Source organism: Caretta caretta, chromosome 20 (assembly GCF_965140235.1).
Source record: "Caretta caretta isolate rCarCar2 chromosome 20, rCarCar1.hap1, whole genome shotgun sequence".
NCBI classification, from domain to species: Eukaryota; Metazoa; Chordata; order Testudines; family Cheloniidae; genus Caretta; species Caretta caretta.
Genome location: NC_134225.1, coordinates 20,698,197 through 20,718,548, shown reverse-complemented (window position 1 = coordinate 20,718,548; position 20,352 = coordinate 20,698,197). Strand labels below are relative to the sequence as shown.

Here is a 20,352-nt window from a genome sequence, read left to right as displayed (position 1 = left end):
CCACAACCTTCTGCTGGGGCTTTGGGCAAGTCAGGTAGTTTAGTAGGCCTCAGATCCTCCATCTCTAAAATGGGGGGATATTTGTGCTGAGGATTACCGTTAGGTGCTCCTAATAATATGGTAAGCTGGGCCAGACAGGTACCTAACACGGGTCCCTCCACACAAGAGAGGCACATGGGAAAAGTGGTTGCACCACAAACCGTAGCAGGGCAAAGGACTTGGATGTGACTGGCTTTGTGCAATTGACTAGATCTCCGTTTGACCTTCCCTTTTATATGCCCCATTTGGCTTCACCAGCGAAGACAAATGTCCAGGAAGCTCTTAAATAAGATTAGAAATAGGTTTAGAAGATAGATTTTTTTTTTCCTTGTTTTATTGTGCCACAGTGAGAGATTAAAAAGTGCTCATCAGCAGAAAATTACAAACTGCTGTAATATCGGTTCATAAGTCGCTTCATCTGGAGGTTTTTTTTTTAAGTGTTTAGTTTGCCAGCATGCAGAGTAGGGGAAATATTCCTAGGCTTTTAAAGGCAGCCCGTCTTGTAGGAAATGTAGTGGCTTATCTCAGTAGTTCACACTCTTATTTTTCCCATACATTAGCTTGTCACCAAAATACTCATAACAACGTGGGCAATAGCAGAGGTGGATGGGCTGGTAACCCTTCCAGGAGCTCAACAGTGTTCGTGTGCGGGGAGAGGGTTTCTCACTTAGGCTTGCAGCTGGAAAACCTGCTGACACAAAAACTTACTAGTCGAGGGTGCTGTCCTGGTGGTAGATGGAAAGTGTGTGTGTGGGGGGTGTATATAGAGTGGGTCTCTTATATACACACACACGGAGAATCTTATTTACAGAAATGGCATCTGTCCCTTTTCAAAGCGCAGAAATGTTAGGAGAACCTTTGACAGAGAGCGGGGGAGGGGGGGGTTGTGTTTAAACTTGAACTTGCTCCCTCTCCTCCTGTACTGCTAGTCCCATCCCTCCCTCGTGTCTGCTCCGCTCAGGCCACTACTGCTAGGGGTGTTACACACCTGGGATGGCATGGGGGGCGGGGCGGGGGGATACCTGGGCCATCAAGCAGGAAGCACTCTACCTAGAGGCACTCAGCCATCACTGCTAGTCCCATCCCTCCCTCGTGTCTGCTCCGCTCAGGCCACTACTGCTAGGGGTGTTACACACCTGGGATGGCATGGGGGGCGGGGCGGGGGGATACCTGGGCCATCAAGCAGGAAGCACTCTACCTAGAGGCACTCAGCCATCAAGCCGTGAATGCAATCACAGTCCGGTTCATTTCACCAACCTGTTTGTTCCCCTTACTTTAGGAAAGGGGATGGGGGGGGGTGGCAGCATTTCTAGGGCACTTCAGTGCCCAGGTTGGGCGGGGAGGGGGGAAGGGTGTGAGTGTTTCAGAGCTGAGACGCTGGTGCTAATGGTGAAAAAGCACGAATGTTTATGGCTTTTCTCGTCCACATCTACCCTTCCCCGCCCCCCACCCCAACTACTCCTGATTTAACTTGGCTTGCTCTAGATCATACATTTTAAGAACAACTTAAATAAAGGGGGAATCTGACCGGGGCTGGATTTTGTTTCGAGGGTTGGGGGAGCTGGATTGGGGGACCCTCTGTGAGCTGGTTAGCGTTGGGGGGAGCAGTCAGGATTTCCTCTTATTCCTCTTTTTAAAGTAATCACTTGCTTTTTAAAAAAAAAAAAAAAAAAGTTTCTTCTCGCGCCCTGGTTGCATGTCTCTCTGTTCAGTCCAGGCCTCGGCCTCGCCCCGGCCCGGCCCCTCACTCGGAGTTGTAGAAGTTGTGTTGGCTGTGGTTGTACTCGTCCTCGCCGACCATGGGGTAGTTGGGCTGGAGGCAGTATTTGGGGTCGTAGACCTGGCGCGGCAGCCCGTACACAGTCATGCCCTGCTGTGAGGCGCCCTTGTTGCTTCCCATTTGCAGGGAGACGTTGAGGCTGTCGCAGTGTTCCATGCCCAGCATGGGCTCGAAGATCTGCCGCTTGGTCCCTGGGGCCGTCATGCCCGCCTGCAGGGAGAGGAGCGGGGTTAGTTGGACAGGAAGGGAGGCGCTGTGCAGGTGTGAAGGCTCAAGAATACCAGGAAGTGGCACCTGGAGGCTTTCCTCTCCAGACGCTAATTCCCCCCCACTGGGAATGGCAGCAGGCTGGGCTCGTGGGGGAGCCCCACGCTTCTAACTCCCCTTCCCCATTCCCACGCCTGCTCCTTGGCTTGCGTCTCTCTTACCTGGCTTGCTCCCTTGTTGGTGCCCATTTGTAGACTGATGGTGGCCTGATCCAGGGGCTGGTCTGTGCCCAGTTTGGGGTCATAGAGGTGCCGGCGGGTGCCATACGCCGTCATGCCCTGCTGGCTGGCAAACTTGTTGGTGCCCATCTGGAAGGAGAAGCAGAGTGAAACCGAGTGCGTGGATTAGTGCTGGCTGTGTGCGGGACCCCATCTCTGCACAGAGCGCGCCTCTGCTCTTGGCATGAGGCTTTGCCACAGGGGTTGGCACCATGACGCCCAGAGAGCTGTCGCCTGAGGGGAGTGGGAGTCCCCAGCCACTCCGGGAGGTGGAAGAAGGAATTGCCGGCTCCCACACTTGGCTGCAGATTGGGAGCGGCTATTGCCCCAGGTATCTCCTGCCCAGTTGTCGTGAAACTCTGCCTGGAGCTCACAAGGTTTCTGCTTTCTGCTCCGACTGGGAAATCTCTGGTGTCGCACAAAATGGGACTGTTGCACGTTAGAGAAGCCCCAGCTAAGGTGGCAGAAAAGGGCCCGATGGCTCAAGTGGGCACCTCCTGATATGGGCTGGGGTGGCTTTCCCGCTCCCCTGTCTGGCTGGGTCCTGCCCACATGTCAGCGGCTCGGCAGCTGCTCAAGGTGGCAGAGTAACACCAGAGGCTGTCTCAGCAGCATCAGTGGGACTACGAGCTGGCCCCCCTGGGGCTGGTTGGTTTGTTTCCTCTGGGCCCCGGGATGGTGCTAGGACCAGATCTCTGAGCTCCTGGGGCTGCCAAGGGGGCACGTGGCAGGGGGAGCCACAGACCTGCAGCCCGATAACGTTCCGTCCTTCTTTCAGCTTCTCGGGCTGGAAGCGACGCTGATGCTTCTCGGCGTATTTGACACCCATGTTCACTTTGTTGCCTTTTGTCTTGGCCTGTGTGGGGTTGGGGGGAAGAGCAAACAGGGCTCAGGTGGGGATGGCTGGAGGGGTAAATTTCCCTGCGCCTGTCCCCCACCGCAGAAACCCACGGCCCAGCCTGGAGTGGGGAGCCCAGCCGCCATCTTCCTCCACGCGCCGTCCTCCCGTGGTACCAGGCACGGATTAGATTCAGAGCCAAGGCTGGTGTTGTGAGCCATGGTGGGTGGGTAAGAGGAGGAGCCCTTCCCCATGGGGTTGGGAGAGAGAGGACTTCAAGCATTAATCTGTGCATCTGGGGGGGGCAGGGGGCTGCGTCAGTCCCACCCATCACTCCAGCCCAGCTAGTGCTGGCCGGCTCCGGCCCCTCATGCTGATTACAATCGGCAAACCAGGGGCCAATTCCTGAGTGGGTCTGGTGTGGAGTGTGGGGAGTGGCCGAGGCTGGTTCTGATCAGCAGCCATGTCTGCAACGCCCACAAAGCAGGGGGCTGGAAGGATGCCTGTCGCCTGCAGAGCCCGTACGCTGCGTCTCTGCCAAGGGACGACACCTCATCCCGAAGGTCTCTTCAGGTGTCTTGGACGTGCCAGGAACCCCCCGCTGGGGGCCTGGATGAGCCTCGCTGGCATGGCCACACTCACCTGGCTCGCCAGGGCAATCAGGGTGGACTGCACCTGGGTGTAGTTTGTGCTCTCAAAGAGGTCGTTGGCTTCGAAAATGTCATGTGGCTTCACGCCGTACGTGGTGATGGCCTTGATGAAGTTACCGATGTTTTCGAGCTGCAGCGGGACGGCAGGTGGTTATAGCGTGGCCAGGATGTCCCGGGTGCTCCACCCCGCCCAAGCCCAGCACCAGACAACCACCCCCATCCAACCGTTCTCGGGATTTCTGCAGTATTACAGCAGGACTGAAAGGCTCCAACCCAATGGAGCGTCCCAGCTGAGCCTCTGCTGACCCCTCCCTGCCCCACAGAGATGCCCAGCTCCCCAGGCAGGACTCCAAGTATTGTGCAGAGTACAGAGGAGCCCCTGCTGCCTTGTTGTCTGACACGACACTCTGTGCTTTCTCCTCCAAACACAGCGGCTTTTGCTTAACGCGTCCATGTGCTGGTGAGGGCTCCCACCAATCGCTCCAGCCATTTCCTCCCTTCCCCTGCCCACAAAGATCTCCCCGTTGGGCATCTCCCAGCACCCTTAGGGAGCCTGGGACCCAAACACAGAGCTGGGGAAGAGTCTCCTGACTTCTGGACTAGCTCTAGCTTCACGGATACTGTCTAGCGTGACCCTGGTGGAGGTCCTAAGCCAGGCCCCATGGCCAGGGCATCGAGAGCCCAGAGGGAGCCTTCACCTGGTGCCAGTTCTGAGTGGACTCGTTCACCTTCCTCACGGAGCCAGGCTGGAGTTTGTTGATGAGTCTGAAAGGAGAAGGGTTTTGTTTGGTACGGCGATGGCTTCGCCCGTCGCTGGGAGGCAGCTGTCTCTGGGGTGGGACGCAGGAGCTATTAACCAGGGCCTACCATGCCAATCTACGGGCAGAAGACAGGACTCCCACATCCCGCTGAAACTGGAGGTGGGGTGGTGGGCTGTAGAATGCCCCCGGGTTGAATGTGGCTGCGGTGGTAGGGCTGACGCCCCATATCAGGCAGGAAATACTCTGGGATCTGCAGGGACGGCACATTCGTGCTTCAGACCCTCCAGTAGCACAGCGCCCCCTAGTGCTGCAGCCCGCACTGCTGCCAACTTGGGAGCCCTTCCTGTGGCAGATGGGTTTCCCTGGGCTCTCTCTCGTCCAAGGACTTGGCCAGCCCATGCTGAGGGGGACACAGGGCTGGGAGACTAGATCTTGGGATAGGACTGGAATTGGGCCACACTCCCACCCCAAGTCTTACTGTTCCCAGGAGCCCACCCCCTCGTTGCTGGGGAGCCGCCCACCCCCAGCAGGGCAGGATGCCCCCTCACCCCCGATGGCTCCTCACTTGCACAGGATGACGCCATCCTTCAGCCCCTCCATGAAGTTGTCTCCAAGGCGCTCCCCCGTCATGTCCTCGATCCACAGCCGCAGCTCCTGCTCCCGCTGCGGGTCATACTTCTGGGCCAGCTGTAATGGAGCCAGAGGGCATTGGGCATGGCTGAGCTGCCATGTGCCAGGCTGCTGGGTGACGGTGGAACCATGTGAGCAGCACCCCGGGTAACACCAGTGCCGACCTTGCCTTGTTTGAGGCAATCCCCCGTTGGCATCGGGCCCTGCCCTGGCATTCTGCTGGGCCCATTAGCAAGTGTCCCCCATTGCTGATCTCAGTCCTCTGCACAGTGCAGGCCAATATCCCCACCACCTGCCTGGGGCGGACCCTGAGAACACCCAGAGTCTGGTTTGGGTACAAATACTCCTATGTATCAGGGTAGATTTCAAGGCCAGAAATCTGTTCTCCTGGGTAGTGCGGGCCGGAGAACTTTCCCCTGTGCTCCCAGCATCCCATGGGGGTGAGCTTGAGTCTCTCTGAGAAAGACCCGGCTCCAATTCGAAGGCTCTGAGTGCTGGAGAATCCAGCCTGGTCCCTCCAGGTAGCTGCACTGATGGTTAATCGCCACCCTCGGGCAAAATCTGCCCCTTCAGCTTCCAGCCCTTGGATCAGGTTCTGCCCTGGTCTGCCAGTGCCAAGAACCTTTTCTTCCCTGTGTGGGGACTGCTAGGGAATTCGGAACCTGCTTAGCCAGCCCCCATCAACTGGGCATCAGGACACCTCACAGTCTTTAATGTATTTATCCTCCCAACCTCCCAGGCGGCAGGGCAGTGCTGTTATTTCTGTTGTGCAGCTGGGGAAACGGAGGCACAGAGCAGCTAAGTGACTTGCCTATGGTCTCACGGAGCATCTAGCAGAACAGGCTCCAGGCTAGTGCTGTAACCACTGGACTGTCCTGCCGCTGTGCCCTTGGGCTCTCACAAACTTCTTCCAGTATTTATTTAAACCCACTGTTGCTGCTGGGAGCGGGGGCTTGTTTGCTAGAATGGGACCATCTCAGATCTGCTTAATAGGGATCAGTTTGTGGACCATTCACCCTTGTGTGAGCCCCCCACCTCCCATCCCATTGGCTCGTGAATGATATCTCCATGGCAACCCCAGCAACTGGTTTCCCGGGAAAGAAACCTTAGCATGTTGTTGAATTAGATGGGTGATGAAAATGATCAGGGGCCTGAGAAAAAAGATCTCCCACTTGAAGAGAGACTGTAACGATTGGAATTGTTTCTCTTAGAAAGGAGGCGAATAAGAGAAGACACGACAAAAATGTATAAGATAATGACTGGGCTAGAGAAGGGGGAGCGGGACGGAGTTTCTGATCTCTCTGTCTCACCGCACGAGAACAAGGGGACAGGCATATGAAGGTAGCCAATTAGAAACAAGTGAAATCCTTTTTCACTCCATGTGTAACATTAGACTGCGGAACTCCATGCCACAGGAGGGAAAGAACTTAGCAAGATTCAAAGAGGGACTGGCTGTTTCTGTGGATAACCAAACTAACCAGTTAGAATAGCTAATAGCTTTGGATGGGATATAAAACCTCAGGCTTAAGCCAATGTCTAACTCTTGGGGGCAGAATACCCCATATCTATCTACTGTGCAAGTCTTGCATCTTCCTTGGTGCTGAGACAGGCTCCTAGGCCACATGGACCCCGGTCTGGTCCAGTCTGGTGACCCATGTTGTTCTGGGGACAGTTACGTACTTTAGCGGCTTTTAATAGCATCTGGAAATGAGCAGTCGGCCCCAGCTAACTGGCCAGTTTGCTATTGAGTAGCCCCCAGTTTGGGAGCCCATCTCCTGGAATATGCACCCCCAGAAGAGGGGAAGCGCCAACAGAACAAAGTAATTTTCCCGTGGATGAATGCTCTTCTGCAGTGGAACTACCCAGCTGTATCCCCCGCCCAGACAGGGGAGGCAGGTCTACCCGGCGGCAGGGTAGTTTTGTGGTTACCGAACCGGCCCCAGACTCCCTGTGTGACCTGGGGCAAGTCACTGTGTCTCTCTGGGCTCAGTTCCCCAGCTGTGAAATGCGGAGGACGATCTTTGTTTCTGGGGCAGGGACTCTCGCTCTCTGGGTCTGTGCAGCACCTGGCACACGGTGCCCTGATCTCAGCTGGGACCTCTAGGGGCGACTGCCATACAAATACTAGCACCAGCTGGGCTCTGTTCTGCACCAGCCCTGCGGATTGCAGCGTCTGGAGGGGCAGAAAGTGCCCCAGGCTGAGTGGATGGGATAACCCCCGTACCGTTTTCTCTTGTAAAATGGAGCCGATCTGCCATGGCTTCTGCACTGGCCCTAAACCTGCCAGGGAAAAAAGATTTCCAGAGCCAAACCTCTTTATTTGGAAATGTGCTTCTGCACCAAGTCCCTGGGCTCCTTCTAAGGGCTGTCTGAACCCCCAAAGCAGCCATCAGTGTCCCCCTATGGCCTCAGAAATTCCTAGATCCTGTTCTCCTGGGAATCCCATGCTTGAATGACAGGAGACAGCTCTGACATGTTTATGATTCATCTCTGCCAAAGTCCCTGCCCTGGGGCAAGTCCCACGCTAGCTGTCAGGAAAGGAGCTAGAGGGATTAATTCGTTGAGGCTGGGGCTGCGGCTTGCAAAGGGAAACAGAGTTCCCGACCAGTGCTTTGGGGCCCCCTCCTCTCCCCCTCCCCGACTCAGCATGGCCTCATAACAGTGAAACTCCCCAGGAGTTCTGGAGCATCCTGAGTCTAGGGACTGCACTTCCCTGACTGCTGAAATGCGGCCACCTCTGGGGTGGAAAGCGGCAGCTGGTTCACCGCCGATGGAAAGAACTCTTCCTTCCTTGTGTTAGTCCATTGACTCTAGAGTGAGACCACGAATAGATTTGGCCCCATATCCAGAAAATAACAAGAGGCAGACAGTAATGCTCACTGCTGGCATTTTGCCCAGGACTCCAGGGTTCAAGGCCCCTGGGTCTGGCACTTTTTGCAGCATGAGTACAGGGAGGTGAGACTGCTGGTTTTATGGCTTTCGGGGGCTGCAGAGTCACCGTCCTGCCAGCTGTGTGGTCACTAGCGCTCCCCTGGCTGAGGTCTGCAGGGGACAGTGTGCAGAACCCCTGCCCTGCCTGCCTGCAATTAGGAAGCATTCACATGAGGGCTCACCGGTCCCTGGCTGAGCCCGGTCTGGAGCGAGTGCCCACCTCGTGTATGGTGAAACTGACAGACAGGAGCCAAATTAGTGCCAGTGATAAGTGTCTCTTTGGGGGGTGGCCTCCTGGGTTGCTGAGACCTGGGCAACTCATGTCACCAAATGGCGATCAGTCCCTCCTGCACCAGGCTCGGGTCGGAACCGGAGCCCTAGAGCTGAATGGGGGGACAGTGGCTGGAGGGCCTGGAGCTGCTTTTCCAGCAGCCTTTGAGAAGGGCTGTTAGAAGAGGTCCAGTTGGAGGCCTAGTAAATCAAAACCTGAACCAGTCAGGACTCCTGGGTTCCAACCCCAGCTCTGGGTGGGGCTGGGGTCTGATAGAGCAGGGGGTGGGCCTGGAGTCAGGAGTCCTGGGTTCTATCCCCATCTCTGGGAGGGGAGTGGAGTCTAGTGGTTAGAGCAAGAGGGGCTGGGAGCCGGACGCCCGGGTTCTATCCCCATCTCTGGGAGAGGAGTGGGGTCTAGTGGTTGCGTTGGGTGGGGTGGGGAGGGGAGGGGATTAGGAGTCAAGACACCTGATGAATCATTTCACTTCTCGTGTGTTTTGTTTCCCTTCCCTCACTCAGATTTTCTGTACCACCTTGGCCCATGGCCCCCCAGGGCTGCTGCTGCTTCTCCATCATGTCTCTATCGTGCCCAATGCCAGCACCACCTTGGGGGATGGACGCAAGCCTCAGCCTGCGTCTTGCCTCTTAGGCAGTGCTGCACATGGTGGCCCAAATCCCCTCCTGAACCCTGCCCATTAGCCCTGAACACTGGGATTGTGATTTCCCCCATCGCCTGCCTGCACATCGGATCGGGCCCAGCCTCGTCCATCCCCTTTGTTGAGGTCCACCTGCGGGAGCTAACAGGGCAGGGAAGTTGTTCCTTGTATTTGGTTGAAAAATACCTGCTCCAGTTAACCGGCAGCATAAAAAGCCTGATCACTCCCCCCTCGGCATCAGAGGTTTTAGCCCCACCTCCATGGACACTCTTTTTCAGGTTGAACCCTCCCTGTTTAAAGTCGGCCCAATGGAGCATAGCCTCTCCCTGGGGAAGGAGGGCGCATGTGTCTCTAATGTGCTTTGAGATGCAAAGCTGTATTAGAGTAGGACCACCCTTATTCCACTGGGGTACAGGAGCCATAAGGCAGGGCACTGCCCAAAGGTCCCAGCCAGGCAGCCTGTCCGTTTTGATTTCCTGGGTATCTCAGTCCTTCTGCGTCCTGCCAGCTCTCACAGCAGACAGCTTCCAAACTCCCCGCCTTTCCCTGCGCAGACCTGGGTCCTGTTCATACTGACCTGACCCTGGCCAGCAGAGAAGCATGTTGCCTACTGTGTGGATGGGGAAACTGAGGCACAAAGGGAGGCGGTTGCCCGAGAGGGGGTGGGAATGCTGGGATAATCCCCCTCTGTGTGGTGTGGAGCCAGTGGGTGTACAGCTGGGGCAGTGGCAGCCGTTCCTGGCTCCTGGGCCCTGCCCACCACGGTGTGAGCCCAGCAGAAGGTTCCAGCCCTGAGGCTGACCAGGCCCTTGCGTCTAATGGACAAGCCAGCCTGGGCAGGGGCTGCTGGGAAATAGCATGTCCCAGGCGTCGGCACCTGCCAGAGCCCAGGCTGGCCCGTACAGGGTGCTGTGACAGTATTCCTCCCCCTGCCCCAGTGAGCGCTCACATTCCTAGGGCCCGGCCTGTCTCCTCGCTCCAGCCCGCCCGTGCCAGGGCCGTCTGCCAACCCAAACAGGCAGCAGCCCCTGCAGGAAGAATTCACCAAACTTGGGAGAAAAATGGGGCCCTGCCTGTCCCAGATCCTCATGGATTTATCCCTGGCCGAGGTGCTGGGGCGGGGGGGAGGGGGGGATATTTCAGAGTGTGAGAGAAGGCAGATCCCTGGCTGTGGCCCATGGAGCTAGCTGGGCTATGGCCGGGGCAGTGCTGAGGTGATGCTGAGCTCCATGCACGAGGAATTTGCTTGTCTCCCCTCTCTGGGGACCCAGATGGGACCTAGGCTTCAATTAATCGCAGGGTTATGATCAGAAGGCCAGTTCCAGGGATGTGGCTGGCTCAGGAATGGAGCACGGGGCCTTTCAGCTCTAGGGGGCGCCAGCCAACCCAGCCCCAGGGTGGTGGGGGCAGGGAATGGGGCACGGAGGGGGCCTTTCCCTGATCTGCTCCCAGGTTGGGGGACTGGCTGGCTCAGAGAGCTGGGGAGTGGGACATGGGGCTTTTCCCCTATAGGGGGTGCGAGCTCCCATCCAGCCCCAGGGCAGGCCGCTGACTGGCCCACGGGGGCAGGGAATGGAGCATGCAGCTTTGTTACTGAGCTGGTTCTGATCCAGCTGCGGGGGCTAGTGACTGAGTCGTTTGCAGTCAGTGGCTGATCAGAGGCCCCTGTGAAATGAGTTTGGTGTGTCTCAGCCCAGTTCCTAGGGACAGTGGGTGTTAAATTTTGCCCCAGTTGGGTTCTGAGGTAAGGCTCTGAAAGGGCCATGAGGATAAAACTCCCCTCTTCCCCTCGTGAGGATTTCTGCAGGCTGGGGTGCCCCTGTGCTGGCCCTAAGCACTGCATTCCCAGCATCCCAAGAGTGTGGAGCCCAGACCAGCACCTCTGGAGTGATCCCACCGCACCCACCATGCCCCCCTGGGAAGTGGAGAGCACTGCCTCCAGCACGACGTCCAGCAACCTCACCCTAGCAAACCTCCCTGCAATCGCCTATCCAAGCTGGCCAGTAACCCTACCATAACAAACCGACCTGCACCCCCCAACCTGGCCGCTGACCCTACTGTAACAAACCATCCAGCAACCCTACCATAACAAACCGACCTGCACCTCCCAACCTGGCTGGTAACCCTACCATAACAAACCGACCTGCACCTCCCAACCTGGCTGGTAACCCTACCATAACAAACCGACCTGCACCTCCCAACCTGGCTGGTAACCCTACCATAACAAACTGACCTGCACCCCCCAACCTGGCCGCTGACCCTACTGTAACAAACCATCCAGCAACCCTACCATAACAAACCGACCTGCACCCCCCAACCTGGCCGCTGACCCTACTGTAACAAACCATCCAGCAACCCTACCATAACAAACCGACCTGCACCCCCCAACCTGGCCGCTGACCCTACTGTAACAAACCATCCAGCAACCCTACCATAACAAACCGACCTGCACCTCCCAACCTGGCTGGTAACCCTACCATAACAAACCGACCTGCACCCCCCAACCTGGCCGCTGACCCTACTGTAACAAACCATCCAGCAACCCTACTGTAACAAACCGACCTGCACCCCCCAACCTGGCCGCTGACCCTACTGTAACAAACCATCCAGCAACCCTACCATAACAAACCGACCTGCACCTCCCAACCTGGCTGGTAACCCTACCATAACAAACCGACCTGCACCTCCCAACCTGGCTGGTAACCCTACCATAACAAACCGACCTGCACCTCCCAACCTGGCTGGTAACCCTACCATAACAAACCGACCTGCACCCCCCAACCTGGCCGCTGACCCTACTGTAACAAACCATCCAGCAACCCTACCATAACAAACCGACCTGCACCCCCCAACCTGGCCGCTGACCCTACTGTAACAAACCATCCAGCAACCCTACCATAACAAACCGACCTGCACCCCCCAACCTGGCCGCTGACCCTACTGTAACAAACCATCCAGCAACCCTACCATAACAAACCGACCTGCACCCCCAAACCTGGCCGCTGACCCTACTGTAACAAACCATCCAGCAACCCTACCATAACAAACCGACCTGCACCTCCCAACCTGGCTGGTAACCCTACCATAACAAACCGACCTGCACCCCCCAACCTGGCCGCTGACCCTACTGTAACAAACCATCCAGCAACCCTACTGTAACAAACCGACCTGCACCCCCCAACCTGGCCGGTGACCCTACTGTAACAAACCATCCAGCAACCCTACCGTGACAAACCGACCTGCACCTCCCAACCTGGCTGGTAACCCTACCGTAACAATCCAGCTAGCAACCCTACCATAACAAGCCAATCTGCACAAAGCCCCTGCCCACAAGCGGGCCAGTAGCCCTGCAATAATAAACCTGCAGGGGCACAGTTAATGATTTTTGGGGGGTAGGGGGCAGCGTTCATGGTATTCTTGCCTCCCTTGTATGTGTCCCCCATTGGTTGCTGTAGCAGTTGCGGGCTTGGGTGACACTTTTGGGAGGAGGAATTGTCACTGGGGCTAGTGCTTAGAACAGGGCGGGAGGGCCGGGGGGTGGGGAACTGGGAGTCAGCTGGGTTCCTTTCTCAGCTCTGGGAGGGGAGCAGGGGCGAGCGGGAGCCAGGACTCCTGGGTTCTAGCCCCAGCCCTGGGAGGGGAGCAGGGTCTAGTGGTTAGAGTGGAGGGGGGGTTCCAGAACTCCTGGGTTCTGTTCCCAGCTCCAGGGAAAGACTGGGATTTAGTGGTTGGGGGAGGGGGCCAGGAGTCAGGATTCTGGGTTCTACTTTCGGCACAGACTCTGTATAGCCTTGGGGAAGAAATTACTTTGGCTCCCTGTGACTCAGTTTCCCTATGTATAAAATGGGTCTAACTCAGCTCACCCTGCCGGCACCCTGGCGGGGAGGGAGGAGAGAGAGGGTTCAGGCCTCGATCTCTTTGCTGGGATGGTAGCAAGGAGCCCAGTTAGTATCAGTTCCAGCGGTGGTTTCTGGGATGGGACCTCCCTCTCCCACGGGCCGCCGGGCTGAGATCCAGCAAAACTCCTTTCCCCCGAGGCCTCGAAGCAGGAGTTCCATCGCTGGGAACACCTACTGCCCCTTGCCAGCCTGGCTGCGATGCCAGCTGCTGGAGGAAGTCCCTGCATGCCCAGCCAGTCATGCCAGTCCCCTGCTCTTCTGCCTCCCCAGCAGCCTCCTGACCCACCTGCCTCCTCCCTAGGCGCCCTGCAGGGCAGGTAGCTGGGACCTGGCATAACTCAAATGATCCCAGCTGCAGCCTCCCATCCCAGGGCTGGGGATAGAACCTAGGAGTCCTGGCTCCCAGGCCCCGCCCCTCTAACTCCTAGGCCCTGCTCCCCTCCTTGGATGGAAGGAATAGGCCCCTTTCACCTTCCCGAGGGCTGCTGATCCCTGATCGGCCATTACCTCCGGCCAGCCATGCACAGCCTGCTTGGGAATTGGTACTGTTCCAAACCAGGGCCCTCCCTCCCTCCTCCCCTCTGCACTATGGGAAGGAAACTGAGTCCCTCCCAGAGCTCAGTTCCAGCTCTGTGGCCCCATGGCCCCTCTGCTGAGCCAGCTGACCCCACCCCCACTCCTCCCTGGGGGGCACCAACAAGCAGGTTCCACTGTCTGGCGGGAGGGTGCGGAGGACAGAGGGAGCAGCCAGAGAAGGGCCTGGGGCATTGGCCCCTCCCCCCCCCCCCCAGGGAAGTGTCTCGAGGTGTCCCCACCCAGGGGAGCACCTGAGAGGGACAAGGACTGGGGTCGCTTTGGGTTTGCTGCTGGTGCCGGCTGGGCCTGGCCCGGAGCTCCCCCAGGATGGCTGGTTGATTTTGTCTCCGTCGCAGGGCGGATGCAATCTGGGGGGGATAGTGGGGGATCCCAGGTCCATGTCCTGGGAGGGGTCTTGGCTGCCCAGGACTGATCCCCCTCGTCCGGCTCTGACAGCTGGCACGAGCAAGCAGCTGGGGTGGGGGGGGGGCGGTGTCTCCATCTCTAAGGCCTGGGATGTCTCCGCCACCTGGGACCTCTCAGCGCAGACAGCCGGCTGCCTGCTGCCTGCACCCCGGCAGCTTTATAAAGCAAACCATGCCTTATATAGAGCCGCCCGCTCCTGGGCCCGGCTGCGAAGAATCCCCAAAGCCAACCATATATGGCCAGCCTGCCGCCGGGCCGCCGTGCACAGAGCAGGCTGGCCAGAAAGGTAGCCAAAGAATTCAAAGCAGGGGGAGCCCTAGACAAGGGCTGGGGGTTCTGGCTGGCTTGTAATCACTGACCATGGACGCTGGGGGGGCTAGCCCTGCCCCCCAGCTCTGGATCTGGGGCAAGGGGGGCCCCTGAGGGGAGCAGAGCATCAAAGCAGGGTGACCACCCACCCCGGACATGTGGGGGTCACTGATCAGCAGTAGCGGTTAGTAGTGGGATGGGGGGAGGTGTGCGTGTTTAACCCTTGCCGGGCCCCAGCCGGGAGCCCCCAGAGCACCCAAAGGAGCCCAGCTCTAGAGTTGTTTTCAGCACCCAGGAAATATTTTCCTCCCCATGATGCGTCAGCGTCCCCTGGGGGTGTGAGGGATGCAGAGAACTGGGGATGGGGCCGGGGAGCCCTGCCTCGTCTCACGGGTGGAGGAGCTGAGCGGCAGGAAACCAGGAGGTGAGCCCGAAACCCTGAACGCCGGGTCCGGGGAGCCCCTCAGGAGTAGGGCCAGGGCCTGAGAGCAGGGAGCCCGGGTCCCCCAGCATTGTTACAGAATGTCCCCCCCTTCACCGGGGAGGCCCCCCTGGTGGGGGAGGGGTGCAGATCCATGTTAATTTGGGGGAGCAGCAGGTGGCCGAGGCCGACCTCCCCTGCCGTTCGGAGTTCCTGCAAAACGGAGATTGGGGTGGGTGGGTCCTTTCACTTAATGGCTGGGGTGAATGGAAGCGTCCCCCGGCACTATCTCTGCAGCCCGGGGTTTGCTGTGGGGACCTGAGGCCTGACTTTCCCTCTCCGTGGTTGTTGGCTGCTCCCCACCCCAGAGGTGGCTGCGTTTTGGCGGTGCTGTGTGTGTAGGAGGCCCCCAAAGTGCACTGGGCTCCTTCGGGGTAAAAAGCTTTCTGGGAATGTATAATACTGGGGAGTGGTGACAGTTTGGGGGTGATGTCCCAGGTCCCCTCACCCGGCTCCCCAGTGTCATCGAAGCAAAGGGAGAGGAGCCCCCAGCACTTCCTCTTGGCTCCAGTAGGAAACAACACATGCTCTAAGCTAGTTAGGCCTCAGGTATCCTACACCCCTCATCCTGGTATCTGGGCAGCCCTCTGCCCCCCCACTCCACCTAGTGCTTTCCTGTCCTGATCTGGGGACGCTACTGGATTAGGATCACACGCAGCACTTCAGCATCAAAGCCATTACCCCTATTTTACAGACAGGGAAACTGAGACACGGAGAGGAAAAGGCCATAGAGGGGAGTCAGTGTGAGATCTGGGACTAGAACCCAGGAGTCCTGACTCCCAGCCCCCTGCTCTAACCACTAGACCCCACTCCCTGAGCTGGAGCAGCACTTGGCTGTATCAGTCTCGTGTCTCATACCAGCTACGTCCTGGCTGAGTCCTGACTGGGGCGGCGGGAGTGGGGTGGGGGGGTACGTGTTCCTGAGCAAGGGGCCGGGGCTGGGGGAGATGTTCCTGAGCGAGGGGCTGGCGGGGGAGATATTCCCAGCTGAGTCCTGAAAAGGGCCAGGGAGCCAGCGAGGCAGAGGGGCGCAGGGAGATTGCAGCTGGAGCTGCAAAGGAGAAGGCTCTCGCACCAGCAGCAGGGAGAGCTCAGGGACAAGGCTGTGAGGCCAGAGGGGCAAAGCCATAGTGAGCTCTACAACTGGGGAGGGCAGGTGGGGCCAGCATCTCGAGCTGGGGGAGGGGAGATGTGGTCACACTTTCTCGGGCATATGGGGAGGAAGGTAGCCAGAGCGGGAGGTGGGCAGGAGAGAGGGGGGTGGGATCTAGGGAGCTGGGGGCTGCCATTCCTAGGCCAGAGGGGATGGGGCTCTTGGGAGGGCTGTAGCTCAAGCCAGAGGGGCTGTGGGGCTGGAGGGATTTAGGTACCATCTGTATCCCAAGGGATGGAGAACCCTGGGCCCCCAGTCCTGGCTGCGGGCAGAGACGGCTCCCCTCTCTAGATGCCATAGGCCAGGGTAGGGGGGCATGCTTTAATCATCTTCTCTGGCTCTCGCCTAGCACTTTCCACTGTAGCCCTCACTGTGTTTACCAAGGAGTGCACGAGCATTGTCCCCACTGTACAGGTGGGGAAACTGAGGCACAGGAGGGCAAAGTGACTTGCCCAAGCTCACCCAGCAGGCCAGTGGCAGAGCCGAGAATAGGACCCAGGCCACTGCTGTGTGCTGGCCAGCAGGGGCCTGTGTCTGGTCAGTGGGGGTGGGGGTCTCATGTCTCAGCCCTGCGCTGTTCAGCCTGGACTAATGCCCCCACACCCCACAGGGAAAGTTGGAGGGAAGAGCGCTGAGCCTGGGGATGGATAGTTGGGGGGAATCCCTGGCTCTCCCCTCCACCACGGTAAATGCCTAGTGCTTTTGCAGGGGCGTGTTGGGAGCTCATGGGGCTCTGGTGTGTCTCCCCCCCCCCCCCCCAGGGACATCAGGCTCCAAAGGGAGCGTGGAAGCCTGAGCAGTTTGCGGGGTGGGGTGGGGGGAATCCAGCTTGGAATAAGGCAGGTTCCCCCCAATGCAGAGAAGAGGGCTGCCCCCGCAATCTGCTTTGGGCACCCTGTCAGAGGGGGGGTGGGGATGAGGTGGGGAGGATTGTCTCCGGGTCTGGCTAGCCCTGGCGGTGGCGCCGTAGCCCTGATCTCTGCCACACCCCCCCACACACCCCAGTTCAGCCCTTTGCCAGGCTTGAGGGGCAGCGCTGCGTTCCACACCTGTCCTGCTACCCTGTCGTCATTCATGTTTATTAGGTGTATTACGGTAGCACCCAGGAGCCCCAGCCGTGGCCCGGGGCCCCACTGTGCTAGGCGCGGTACATTATTTATTAGGTGTATTATGGTAGCGCCAAGGAACCCCAGTCATGGTCCGGGACCCCACTGTGCAAGGCACTGTACAAACACACCCTCCTGGCTCCTTCTGGGCAATTTCCTTGCTTCCCCTCCGCCCAGCTGTTTTCGAGACTCTTCTACAATAGGGCTCTCCCAGCCCACGGGGGCCACACCCAATGCCCTCCTCTGCCCGCCTGTAACCCTTTAGATCACGCTCCCTGGGCTAAGCCCCCTGTGCCCAGCTGCTGAAGGCCGCTTTGTTTGCTTTGAGGGGGCTTGGTGAGGGGTGCTCCTTAAATCCTGTTCGCCCAGCAGCCCACCAGATCTTGGTTCCTTTGCTCTAAGCCATGGTTGCTGATTCAGCTGGGTGGCGAGTGCGTAGACGGGGGCGCTCAGGAAGGGTCAGTTTGGTCTTTCCCCATTATCCAGCCTTCCCAGGGCAGCTGAGCTATTGGGGCAGAGAGAATCTTCTGGCTGGGATTGTACGAGTTATGAGATCAGACCCATGGGCCCGTCCAGCACGGTGCCGCCCCATCCCTGCCACCCTGGGTCATACTAATGGACCCATCCACCACCAGCCCTTCCCAAGGTGTTCCACCGTCACAAAACCCCTCGCTCTGCGACCCTCTCCCACCCAGAACCAACTCCTTCCTGACCCCCAGCCAGTGGCCAGCATCAGCCCTGAAGCCTGAGGATGGTTCGTCCTTGGGAGCAGCCGGGCCCATCCTCCAAGGTAGTATTGTCCCACAAAGCCTGGTCCCACATCCCGAGCTGCCACTGGCCCCGATCCTGAGCCACCCTGGCATTTTGGGGGCGATCCCCCCCCTTACCTTGTTCTTGACCTCCGCTGACAGCCCGTAGGCCGGTCCCCGGTTGAAGTGTGCGGTGGACATCCTGCCTCTGTCGCCTCTGGCCTTGCTGGAGATGGGAGCCCTGCTTGGTGCCCTGTGAGCCTCTGCCTCTTCCTCGCTTTCCCTGCAACTTTTTAAAACTCTTTGCTCTCCGGCTCTTCCCCCTCCGCATGTCCGGGGGGGGGACCTTCCCATTGGCCGGCCAGCCCGGCCAATCGCTGCCCACTGGGGACCCTGATGTCAGCCTGTTGGTATTAAGAAAGGATGGAGTCATTTTTTCCACCTTGGGGGCAACTGGGGCGGATGCTGCAAATATTTAGAGAACGCTGCGATTTATCACAGACGGGCAGAGTGCCGGAGGGCTGCCGCTCTCCCCACCAGTGTTACGCTCGCTCTGCTCCCACTCTCTGCCACTTCCACGCGCTCCTCTCCCCAGCCCTCTTGCTCCCCGCCGCTCTCGGCCCTCCTCGGCTTGTGCTGGTCTCTCGCACGGCATCTTATCGGGCCAGACCCCTCGGCCCTCCTCTTTCACGGCACGCTGCGCTTTTCTCGCTTTGCAACCCAAAAGGAAAGGGTAGGGGAAAACCTTTCCCAGTACCCCGACGTTTTCAAAATGGAGCCAGTGGGTGTCCGGTCCTTCCCTGCCAGTTCCTCTGGCCTTCTCGTCGGCTCTTGATTTTGGACTCACACTTCACTTTGGCAGACGTTCCTCTGGATTTAAGATTTTCCCCCCCATCAGGAATTTGTATAAACTATCCGAGTATGATTTAAAAACTCCGTCCGCTCCTTTGAAACAGCTGTGGAATCGATCAAATTCCAGATCCTCCCAGAGGCCACATGTGCAGATACCTCTCTGAGTAGAGAAGGGCATTGCAAATCCAGGCAGCCCCCAGTGGCATGAAGTTGGTTGCTAATTGTTAGTGTTTATTAATGATTAATAATAATGAGGCTGCCTGGCTGGCACCTAAACTGCTGTAGTTAACAGATGAACAGGTAGATGGGCATGAAGGAAGGATGGGTTAAATTTTCTGCTCTGACACAGACTATCTGTAGGATCTTGGTCAAGTCACTTAGTTGCTCTGTGCCTCAGTTTCCCCATCCGTACTGGGAATAATTGCCCTGCTTTACAGGGGTGCTGTGAGGAGAAATACATTAAAGATTGTGAGGTGCCCAGATACTACATAAGACCCTTTGGAAATGCCAGCCTAATGTAACTAAGCCCTGGCGTTTGATAGAAAAGGGCTGGTTCTCCTTTGGCTTACAGTGGTTTTACCCTCATGTAAAGTTACTCCAGCGTCGCTGAGATCAGAATCAATCCCCCTTGCTCTCAGCTCCATCCTGGTTACCAACCCAAACGCACCCTCATAAATATCAGATGGTGTCTCAAAAAACAACCTGAGAGTTGTGTCCGGCCGGGGCTGAGTTCAGACCTGCCGATAAGATAGCGGGTGGGGGACCGCCCACGCCCACGCCCACACCCAGGCAGACACACGCGCTGTCCGTACAGATCTAAGTACCCACACACACGCACGCTGTCTGTACAGACCCATGGACGCACACTCACACATTCTGTCTGTACAGCTCTATGCAGGCTCCCCCACACACCCACACACACGCACGCTGTCTGTACAGACCCATGGACGCACACTCACACATACTGTCTGTACAGCTCTATGCAGGCTCCCCCACACACCCACACACACGCACGCTGTCTGTGCAGACCCATGGACGCACACTCACACATACTGTCTGTACAGCTCTATGCAGGCTCCCCCACACACCCACACACACGCACGCTGTCTGTGCAGACCCATGGACGCACACTCACACATTCTGTCTGTACAGCTCTATGCATGCTCCCACACACACCCACACACACGCACGCTGTCTGTGCAGATTTATGGCTGCGCACACACGCACACCCTGTTAACAGAGTTGTAAATAAATACACTGGGAATAAAAGACCCAGACATTTGAGCCCCAGAGCTCCACTTTTTTGGTCCGGGGCTGTAGGCTCCTTTGAGACCTAAGCCAAACACTGGCTGCCTGAAGTTCCCTCGGAGACAAGCTCGTCCCTTATTCTCTCATGGCTCAGATATTGGGCACCTGGGCTCTGTCCCCAGGTCTGGGAGGGGAGTAGGGTCTAGTGATTAAAGCAGATGGGAGGCTGACTTACTTGCTAAGTGACCAATATGCATTTTAATGCAGCTCAGTGTAAAGGTAAACATCTAGGAACAAAGACTGTGGGCCACACTTACAGGCTGGGGCGCTCTGGCCTGGGGTCAGTGACTCTGACGAAGTCTGGGGGGTCGTGTTGGAGAATCAGCCGAACACAAGCTCCCGGTGCAACGCTGAGGCCAAATGAGCTGATGTGATCCTGGGATGCACAAACACGGGAATCTGGAGGAGGGGTGGAGAGGTGACTTCCCCTCTGTGTCGGGCACTGGTGCG

General features: G+C 57.9%; 1 protein-coding gene across 1 annotated transcript; it reads right to left on the bottom strand.

The window, feature by feature from the left end:
• Positions 1–1,697: 1,697 nt before the first annotated feature.
• On the bottom strand, positions 1,698–18,065 carry CNN1 (calponin 1). Its single transcript, XM_048831842.2, has 7 exons — positions 17,881–18,065; positions 5,119–5,240; positions 4,491–4,557; positions 3,785–3,922; positions 3,050–3,160; positions 2,248–2,394; positions 1,698–2,029 (listed from the first exon to the last, which is right to left on the bottom strand). The coding sequence occupies exons 1-7, from the start codon at positions 17,941–17,943 to the stop codon at positions 1,784–1,786; spliced, it is 894 nt and encodes a 297-aa protein (XP_048687799.2). The 5' UTR covers positions 17,944–18,065; the 3' UTR covers positions 1,698–1,783.
• Between the last annotated feature and the right edge of the window lie 2,287 nt (positions 18,066–20,352).